The following is a 10,163-nucleotide window of genomic DNA, read 5'->3' as shown; positions in this document are numbered from 1 at the left end:
TCAATCCTCTTTCAGTCCTCCGAGCCGGGGACGGAAGATTCAAATCCTGCTATACAGAAACACTTGGGGGGGGGGGGGGCGTTGCATGGTTATGTGGCAGTTTATTTTTTTTTTAAAGTGCTTCTTAACCAGTTCGAAGCATAAATAATGAATCCGAGCTTTAGACAGAGGAAATCGCACCCACTAATGTGAACTAACACGACCGAAGTAGGCGCATAATAGACAAGACTAGGAGCTGCTAACCACTTCTACACAATGGCATTAATAAGATTAACCTGGACAATTAGCCGGTGCAGCAGAGATCAAGCCTAAATCTGGGGCCTTTCTAAAAAGCCCACTAATGGAAAGGATTAAGTTAATTTCATTAATTCTCAATACACAGACTCGGGCTGCTTTCACTCCTTTGTGTAACCCCCACCTCTTCCCCTCCAAAAAAGGGGAGAAAAAAAAAATCAAATCTGGTTTTGTTTGTCATCTGCATATTACCAGGAACTAAATCCAGGATGACGTCGCCCGGGTATAAAAAAGGGAAGAGGTTCAGATGGATTATACTCCGAGCAGCCCTCTGGGTTGAGATCAGTAAACAGGGGAGAGTTGAGGGGGGAAAGTTCCAGGGGTGGATCCTGCGCACACGCACACACACCGCACACGCGCGCACAGACACACACGCACACTCTGCCCGCAAGCTGCCCTCGGAAAAGGCTCCGTTCTTTTCGCTCCGGTCCCTTTTTAAAATTTATCCCAAAAGTTTCGATTTCGTGTCCTTCCAGCCTCTCCCCCCCCCCTCCCCAGCCACCACCTACCCTCCCGCCCGCCCTCCTCCCTCCCTCCCCCGGCCGGTCCCCGCCGCCCTGCCCCGCACGCTTTGGGGCATGCCTGTGAGCATGTTCAGCATCGACAATATCCTGGCGGCCAGACCTCGCTGCAAGGACTCGGTGCTGCTGCCCCCGAGCGCCGCGCCCGTCGTCTTCCCCAGCCTCCACGGGGACTCGCTCTACGGCAGCGCCTCCGACTACGGCGGATTTTACTCCCGGGCGGTGGCTCCCGCCTCCGCGCTGCCGCCGGCCGTCACAGGATCTCGGCTCGGCTACAACAACTACTACTACGGCCAGCTGCATGTGCCGGCGTCCCCCGTGGGCCCTTCGTGCTGCGGGGCCGTGCCGCCCCTGGGCGCCCAGCAGTGCTCCTGCGTCCCCCCCGCAGGTAAGGCGGCCCCGCGTGGGTCAGGGCGGACGGGCCCCTTTGTTCCCGGAGCCGCGGGGCCGGAGCGGGTGGCGGGGAGCTGGCGGCCCGCAGGAGAGCGGCTGGGCGGCGGGAGGGGGCTTTTTTCGGGACGGGACGGCACGGGGGTGGGGGGGGCATCAGCCATCTCATGCAAAGCCTATCGTCGACTCGTCTGTCTGTCCGTAGGTTACGAGGGCACTGGGTCAGTCCTGATGTCCCCTGTTCCCCATCAGATGTTGCCCTACATGAACGTGGGCACTTTGTCCCGGACGGAGCTGCAGTTACTGAACCAGTTGCACTGCAGGCGAAAAAGACGGCACAGGACTATCTTCACTGACGAGCAGCTGGAAGCGCTGGAAAACCTCTTCCAGGAAACGAAATACCCAGACGTGGGCACCAGGGAACAGCTGGCCAGAAGGGTGCACTTAAGAGAGGAAAAAGTGGAGGTACTTTGCTTTCTTTTTCCTTCTTCAACCCTCTCCCATTCGTACTCAAACGCGCTCGAAGCGGATGTATCGCGCCGCTCCAGTCCGGCTCTGCCAGTGGAGGGAGAGCGACCGCTTTGAGGGGGCAAAGGGAAAGTTTTTTGTTAATTCCAAGTGCCCTTCCCCGGGGCTGCCGGCCGAGCCTGTCCCGGGGCCGTGAGCGATTGTCGGCAGGCGGCTGTGCCTCCTGAAGGCGCCCGGCCGGTCCCACCCGAGCGGCTCCTTCCCCCGCCTCTCTCCCTGCCCTCCGTGCGAGCGCGGCCGCCGCACACCGGCCCCGGCAGGGCTCCGGCGGGGCTTAGGCCAACTGCGGCCTCGCATAGTTTTATTTCTAATTTTTTTTTTCCCCTCTATTAATTTAATTTCTTAACGTAACAGGTTTGGTTCAAAAACCGCCGGGCGAAGTGGAGGAGGCAAAAGCGATCGTCTTCGGAGGAATCAGAAAACGCACAGAAATGGAATAAAGCGTCTAAAACGTCACCGGAGAAGAGGCAAGAGGACGGGAAAAGTGACTTGGACTCTGACAGCTGATACTTCTAAGTGGGGGGGACATTTCTCGTGGACTGTCGGATACGCTCCAGAGGATGCTACTAATCTTGCACAAGATCTGCCTTGTTGGAGGGGGAAATTATCTGTATATAATGTACAATGCCCCGAGCTGATTCCGTGTAAATAAAATGTGTTGCGGAGGTGTTGCACAGGTAGACGGCGGCGCGTTTGTTCACTCTGCGCCGCGGGGAGAGGGAGAAGGGAGCAGGCAGCGATGGTGTCCAGCTGCCCGGGGAGCAGGGCCGGCCTTGCCGGCGCAGTTCCGCCTTCAGCGCTGCGGGATCACGGTGCGAAAGCCGGCGGAGGGCAGCGCTGGCAGGCGGGCCCCGCTCGCCGCAGGCCGGGGAGCTGTGCTGCACCTCGCTCCCGGAGGGAAGGAACTGAGGCCCGGCCAGGCCGATCCCGACCGGGGCAGCCCAGTACGAGCCTCAGGCGGCTGGGAGCGAACCCCGCCGCTCCTCCCGGGACTCCCGCGGGGCCGCGCTCCGGCCCCGTTCGCCCGCCCGCGGCCCCAGCGCCCGTCCCGTCCCGGAGCGCGGCGCCTCCCCCGCCGGCCACGATGCCCTTGGGAAACAGCAGCAGGCGAAGCAAACCCGGCCCCTCCACACTTGTTACTCTGTCCGGTCTCCCTGCGCTTTCCCCTGTCTCCCTGAAGTTGTGCCTTGTTAAGTTTCCAAAGCGTTTGTCTTCGACCTTGTCGTTTAGAAAAGCCAGCTCTCTTCAGCGGTGTTTAAAGTTGTTAATAAATTTTAGGCATAATGAGGTGAATTACACATAAGGGGAGTACGAGCCCTTGTGTGCTGCTTTTTTCGGGTGTTTCAGAGTGAGTTGCTAATGAAAGTTTTCTCCCCTTTGAGGCAGCACCTTTGCAATTACGGAAGCAGACAGCCTGGTCTCGTTTTACTCTTCCCTCTACGAGGGCCTCGTAGTAGAGACGTCTATTCCCTCTGTAAAACACACATTCATTTTACTTTTGCTTTTTTCCCTGCTCAGAGCTCTCCGGCTCAGAGCTCATCATTTCAGAGAGGAGCCACAGCGGTTTCCCCGAGGTGTTGTGCTTAGGAAGACCCTTTTGCCTCCTTGCCTAAAAGACTGCTCATGAAGTTAGAACAAATAACCTGAAAGTGTAAAGCCGATTCAGATGATCTCTGGCCCGAAAACTTCATGCTGCGCCTTTCATTCAAAGTTAAGTGGTAGGGAGCTGATTTTTCTTGATTGTGGCCAGTAAGTATCGCCTCCATCTATTCATCTTGCCTAGTTTAGACAAACTGTTTTTTCAAATGTGCTCACCATTACTTCCAGTGACACTAGAAAGGGTCAACTGCTATGTTGCTTGCCCTTGTGCTTTTTCCTAATTTTCGTGATATATCCAGATTTTCATGGGTGTTGTAACATGGTGCATACTGCATCAGGGTGTGATAGAACCAGTGTTAGTAACCAGTGTGATAGATAGTGTTATCTGTCTGCTCAGATAACTTTTTAGTGTTGATGTTTCCACATAGGTGCAGTATTTTTTTATGAGAGATCTCTCACCATATCAAGATATGGGAACAGCTGCCATGGAAGCAATTCAGTGTGGTTTTGTGTGAGCCGGTCCTTTAGGGGGCGAAGAGTTTCACAGCTACTGCACTCTTGAAGAGACAAAATTTATCCTCTTGTTCCTCAGCAGAGGAGGAAGGATAAAAGCTAATGGATTCTTCTCCTTGGATACATATAATGATTTGGTTATATGGAGCTATTGTATTTTGGAGATACTACCCTATTGCTGTGGATACATATTTGACCTCTGTAAACTATACTGAATTACAACACACCAGCACTAAAAATTAGTTTTCAAATTACTGAAAAATGGATTTGAAAAAAGTGATTTGTGTTGTACTCTGAAAGTCTCACTGAGCAGATTTTTTGTTGTCACCTCTGTATTTAGCCATTGTTAGGTTTTAAAGTGCATACTCAATTTTCAAATAAAAGCCAGGTCTAAGGATTATATTGCCCAAGACTTTACAAATGCTTCTACACTTGTGTTAGTTCCATGTGTAAATATCCCTACTGCCACAATAGGAGCTTGGTAAGATTTTGTTTTGTTTTGCATTTTTTTGTGTAGGGTGATCATTTTGGAAGTCACTATTAAAAGTCTTAGCTTCTATAGTTGAATGTAGGAGTTAGACTAGATCTGGGTTTGTAAGAAATGGGATTTAAAAATATTTTTGATTACCAATAGGAGTTACTTAAAGTTGCAGTACCTATCTTTAAAGATACTCAGGCTTTTCCAATGGGACCAATAGTTCCAATTGAGAATGGTGGAAGCTCCAGGTCACTGAACGTGCCAGTTTATGGATTTATTGAAAACTGTTTGTTCTGTGGAAGCATGGGATGTAATGTAAGAATCAAAACTTTGCATTCCAAAATAGTTTCTATCCATAGAATTGGAATGGTGAAATCACTTCTGATTTCTTTAAAATCATGTCATACCTTCATCTGTGGTAATTTTTGAGTTCTGTATAAACTCTTTATTTACCATAAGCTTGATCTTGCAGTCACAGGTATCTATTGTTATTATTATATGTAGGTGTAGATCTACTGAAGTTAATAATTGGACTTTAAAATCTAATTGAAAATTAATTTTGATCTTGACTTAAAATCTTAACATTACTTACTAAAACTGGTGTCTATGCCATTAACAGGAGTAGCTGTCTCATTCTTTTTCTCACTGGTGTTTGCTGAAAACTTAAAGGTTTCATTCTGTATGTTTTGCCTACACAATGAGATGCTGTGCAGTGTAGAAGTCTGCTAGTGAAAACGTAGTGAGGAGATTTCAAGAAAAGGATCAAGAAAGTTGAAAACTATATTATTGAAAACATGAGGGACATTGTATTAATAAGAAAATTCACTCTCATTTACTTGTGCTGTTTTGTTGGCATATTCCATTTCTAGATGTCTGTCTGGATTTTTATTTTAGGAGAATTCCTACATGCCAGAATGCAAATACCACATACTGGCCTCTATTGTTTTCTCTTTCTGTTCATGGAGGAGGAACGAGTCAAAGAAAGAGACCTGAACACATGCTATGTTTCAGCACGTTCAGTTCTAAAAAATGGGATTTTTTCGAAAAAAAAAAAACTTTTTTAGAAAGAGTTTTGTGTGGTTCTGTTTGTTACCACTTCTCTAAAAAGGACATCAAAACAGGTTGTTTTTTTTTTTTTTTTTTTAATGTATTTGGTTAGTTTCGTCTGCACTGCCTCCACTGCAACTTATAACTTTGTATCTTGGGCAAACACAATCTCAGAAGATAGGATGGGACTGAAATGTGTTGTATTGTTCATACTGAGGTGCTGTCTGGATTTTACAATCTGAGTTCAGCTTCTTGCTGTCTTACTGGTTCTCTGTGAAATGTTGGACTTCTTTCTAAATTTCTGTCTATAGAATGAATAATATTCCTCTCCGATCTCACAGGGGAGTTAGGTTGAGTGGGGGATTATAAGAAGAAACGTAAGCTACTTTGGAGGTTCACTGCTGTAGTGCAGACTTATTCCAGATAATGCTATGCATTATAGGTGTAATGACTGAATAATTATACAAAGGGAGCATACACCAAATAAATCTCCCTGACACAAAGCTGGCTTAAGTTACAAAATTCTACTGCAAGGGAAAGGTAGGGAGAGCAACGTGTGGTAAGGGTCCAATGCAGAAGTTTTTCTCCTGTATGGAGACAGACTTAGAAATCTGATGTACTGTCTTCCTTGTGGCATCTTCATTTAGATAGCTGAAATTTATATTTCTGTTAATACTCTATTTACCATATTTATTTTTATAGTTCTTGTTTTAATGAGTAATGCTGGAAAGCAGAGGTCAGAATTTTTTTTGCTTGACGTGAAGTGATTTATTATCAGCTGAGAATCTGGACTTTTTTTACCTTTCAGTTTTACTAATACTTGAGTGAACTGTTTTTGAGCTTTACTATAGTGGGATCCTGGGAATATAAACCATGCAAACTCTTTCTTATGTGTGACTTGTGAAGCAAACATTTGGATTAGTGGAAGTCACAAAAAAATGCAACATTAAGGTGAGTTCATATTTTTTGTGCTCCATCTGCATTTATTGCTTCTCTGGGATTAAACACCATGGAGCAAAAACTTAAAGGAACAAAAACCTAAAGAATTTTTGGTTTATATTTTACCCCCCTAGGGTTTTATTCCATTTATACTTTATTTTTTCCCACTTCAGAGACCTGGTGAGCCTGGACTCAACGTAGACAGAGAAGTTTAGTCAAATTACCCTGTTTTTCTGGAGTTGCCACTTACCCTAATTTGATTGGAGTCTGTTACTCAAAAGTAACAATTACAGCTGCAAGGTGTTGGATTGTAAGAAATTAATAGAACTGTAAAGTGGCATATCTCTGTAAAGTATCTGACAACTCTAAATACAGAAACCTGTATCTGAAGAATTCAAGATACAGAAAGTCAAATCTGGAGAATCCAAATTTAAAATCAAAAAAAGGAATTCGACTTCTTACTTTTGTATTCAGGATAGAGGAGATATCTACAGACAGAGACTATATCCCTCAAGACATAAGGCAAGACTTAAGGCACAACTGAATAAAACAATAATGGAGCAAGAGAAAGGTCAGGAAACTCGTTAAAACATGGAATTACCTACAGTTGAATGTTGAAAGTTACTTCTCCTTATTCTTCTAAATGATGTCTGAATACTGGCGTTTGCATTTCTTTTCTATTCCTTTCAGGCTTATCTCGGAGATTTAGAGTTTATACCTACAAACACATGTGCAAGCCTAGAAGTTGTAATCATTCCTTTGCATTATATCCAGAAAAAGCCTTCCCCCAAAACTCCAAGCATTGAAATCCCACCAGAGGTTGACTTTGTGTATATAAGTATAACATTATCATTATTATTAACATTATTATTATTGCCTTTCTGAGGGAATTCATCCAGTGTTTGCTGTGCAGTGACTGCAGAGTGCTTTCTTCTCAGTGTGTGTTGGGTTTTTTCACCTTCATTACACCATGAAGTAAAAGGAACCATTTTGGTGAACTGTGGCCCCTTTACTCAGGATTCCATCTTTCAACAGGCTGCCTGCAGAGCTTCTTCTCCCCTGGCTGTCCAGGGCAGGTGCACCTGTGGACATGGCAGACACTGTATGTACTTCACCTGGGAAAAAAACAAGCCAAGGAATGGATGGTGTCAGTTCAGTGATTTGGTTTGTAGGGAAGCATCACAAACCGAGCTGCAAACTACAGTGCTGGAATGAGCTGCTGAGCACAAGGATGAGAACATCTGAAGCTGGCATCCCTCTTGACTCAGAGGTGTTACAAATGTAGAACCTGAGCATAAGTGTAGTTATTTACTTATCTGGGGATTCTAGCAAACTGCCAAAGAGCTTAGCTGTGAATTTTTACAGTGATCTCGAGGTGGGAAATTACTGTTGCTCCATTTTGTTGTTGGAAGTACTGAGGTACTTCTTTCTCAGGGGGACACACAAGAAGTCTTTGGCAGAGTATGGGGAAGCAGAAGTGATGACATTTTTTCACTGGTGGATTTTAATGCCATCACCATGTTTTCCTGTTTTCCTGCTGGAAGTTTGACTTTTCTGGTGAAAATAGGGCCTTCATGGTTGATGTAATTATATATATAATTTCACTTGGTTCATAAAAAAATTACATGTAGTTTTGTCATTTCCATGAACCCAAATTGAAGGCTAAATTAATGGAAGATGAGTGAATAAAGGGACAATGTGGTTTGAGGGTATGAAAGACGTATTTTTAAAAGCCACAAAATCAGACCTAATCTACTTTGTTTGCACACCCAAAAACTCTTGCCGAGTGTTGCATGTGCAAGGAATGCAGTACCAGCAGAGAGCAAGTAACTTTCTTTGGAAATAGAAATGGAAAAGGGTTCTTTTTATGCCAAATTTTACCCCACAGTGGATAATTACAGCCAAGTTGTAAACCCCTTAAAAGCAATAAGGCACCAGTATAATGAAACACATAACTGAAATTTACTGTAGTCGTGTAGATTGCAAGCTTACTTTTGAATATTTAGTGTTCAACTTCTCAAATCTGTAGTGTTCACAGAGGGCTTATAAGTGCTAGAATTTTGATTAACTGTCTCAAATAAACTACTGCTATTGTTATCACTATAAATCTCCCTAACCAAAGAACCTCAAGGAGGCTGATATTTTCTGTGGAAACTGTAATGATTTAGAAGGGCATGAACCCAACACCCTCTATTTGGGGCTTCCTGTCATTATATAGAAAGACTCAGGCTTCATTTACATTGGTTATTAGGTCCTATTTGTTTAATATTAGTTTTTCATCGGTTTTATACTGTGTTTATCATGCACATTTTCAAACACATACTGTGTTTTTCTTTCAGTTGGCCCTAATGGTATAGAGACAGATCTTCACATTAAAACTTACCCACCTTAGACTCCTTTAGCCTGTTTGAAAGGATGATGTGGAGGCCTGACCCAAAATCTTTGTGAATTACTGAGAAACCTTTTTCTAGAGCTGTTAATATTTCCCACTGACAGCAATGGATGTGTTTACTTTGCAAGGTGATCAGTGAAGAGAGGGCATAAATCCTTGGTTAAAAGGGACAGAACCATGCAGGAGAGGATCATCAGAAATCCCAGGGAAGCTTTCTCTCCTTAAAATTTTCTAACTGTCCTGCTCTGTTTTTTTCAGCTAAAGCGGTCCTCACCTTTGTACAGGTGCAATTTTAATGGTAGAAATGTGTTTCTGCCACTAAAGTTACTGCAGTTAATACTGTTGTTGATGGAATAAGTTTAATCCATGTATCTGAATTCACGCTGAAAGTTTTAGCGAGATACCTTTCAAGCCATCTCCACTGAAATAATTACACAAATACAGCAGTCTTTGAATGGGCAGTAATATCGTTAGCAAGTGTTCCTTGACATAGAAGTAGGTGTTTTCCATGCAGTGAAGTTTGACTAGGGACAACATTAGGCTCCCAGAAAGTGCATGAAGCTTATCTCCACCAGCATAAAGGCAAGATAAAAGTTTATTGATCACTCTTGGCCTTAAAGGAACATCTGATTTACCAGATGTTTAAGAAAAGAACAGGGTTCCTGAATTGCAGAACAGCTGTGCTTTTCTCTGCTCACGTATTCATTGGCACAGCTGCTTCAGATATCCGGGCATCTAAATTATTCTGACATCAGGAAAAAACACTGAAACAGGGACTGATTATGGCCATATTGCTTATGACGGTTTAATGCTTTGGCTGACTGATCACTGGGAAAACTGTTCAGTCACCAGGCACAGTGCAGTTAAGAAGAATTCACGTTGAGCACTGAAAGCTAGGACATTAGGTGCTCTAGAGTCATTCTTTCTAATATCAGTCTCTTTGAAGTAGCTGTCTTGGGAACAGAAGCAGTTTTCCATTTCAGCTTCACAGTCTTTTCGGTTGCACGCTGATAATTTCGGTATTGGCTAGATGGAACTCAGATGGCTACAAAATTAAAACAAAAAATTAAAAGATAATAAATTTGATACTAAAAATAATCTCAAAAAGTCTATTAATTTGTGTCTTTTGAATTTCTGTACATTTTTGTTCTTCTTCTCTCAGTTTCCAGCCTAGATTTTCTTAAAAACCATTGGACATTTTAATAATGTTTGGGTATGTGTTGGTATAAATAGACAGGTATCTGCCAGGGAAGATTGGAATTTCCCTTGGAATTTAAGCCCCCCTCCTTCCCTTTTCTAAATTATTATAAATTTGCAATTAAAAGGCTGTCAGACAAAGATTTAGGGAATAGGTTTAGCAGTTCTTTACTAGGGATATTAAAAATACAAATGTGGTAGTACAGAAGAATGAACAAGCAAACAAACAAATAAGAAATCCTAGAAACAAATAAGAAATCCTTGG

At 43.9% G+C, this 10,163-nt stretch overlaps 1 protein-coding gene across 1 annotated transcript; it reads left to right on the top strand.

The window, feature by feature from the left end:
• The first annotated feature begins 308 nt into the window (after positions 1-308).
• GSC (goosecoid homeobox) lies at positions 309-2,413 on the top strand. The gene is made up of 3 exons (XM_066322298.1): positions 309-1,203; positions 1,411-1,670; positions 2,088-2,413. The coding sequence occupies exons 1-3, from the start codon at positions 504-506 to the stop codon at positions 2,238-2,240; spliced, it is 1,113 nt and encodes a 370-aa protein (XP_066178395.1). The 5' UTR covers positions 309-503; the 3' UTR covers positions 2,241-2,413.
• Positions 2,414-10,163: the final 7,750 nt, after the last annotated feature.

Source organism: Sylvia atricapilla, chromosome 6 (genome assembly GCF_009819655.1).
Source record: "Sylvia atricapilla isolate bSylAtr1 chromosome 6, bSylAtr1.pri, whole genome shotgun sequence".
In the NCBI taxonomy this organism is placed as follows: Eukaryota; Metazoa; Chordata; class Aves; order Passeriformes; family Sylviidae; genus Sylvia; species Sylvia atricapilla.
Note: the sequence above shows the minus strand (reverse complement) of the source record. Positions and strands in the feature narration are given on the sequence as shown.

Coding starts and splice junctions, on each gene's coding strand:
- GSC (XM_066322298.1), top strand. CDS start 504: ATGACGTCGCCCGGGTATAAAAAAGGGAAGAGGTTCAGATGGATTATA. Junction 1,204..1,410: donor CTCCTGCGTCCCCCCCGCAG/GTAAGGCGGCCC, acceptor GTCTGTCCGTAG/GTTACGAGGGCACTGGGTCA. Junction 1,671..2,087: donor TAAGAGAGGAAAAAGTGGAG/GTACTTTGCTTT, acceptor TTAACGTAACAG/GTTTGGTTCAAAAACCGCCG.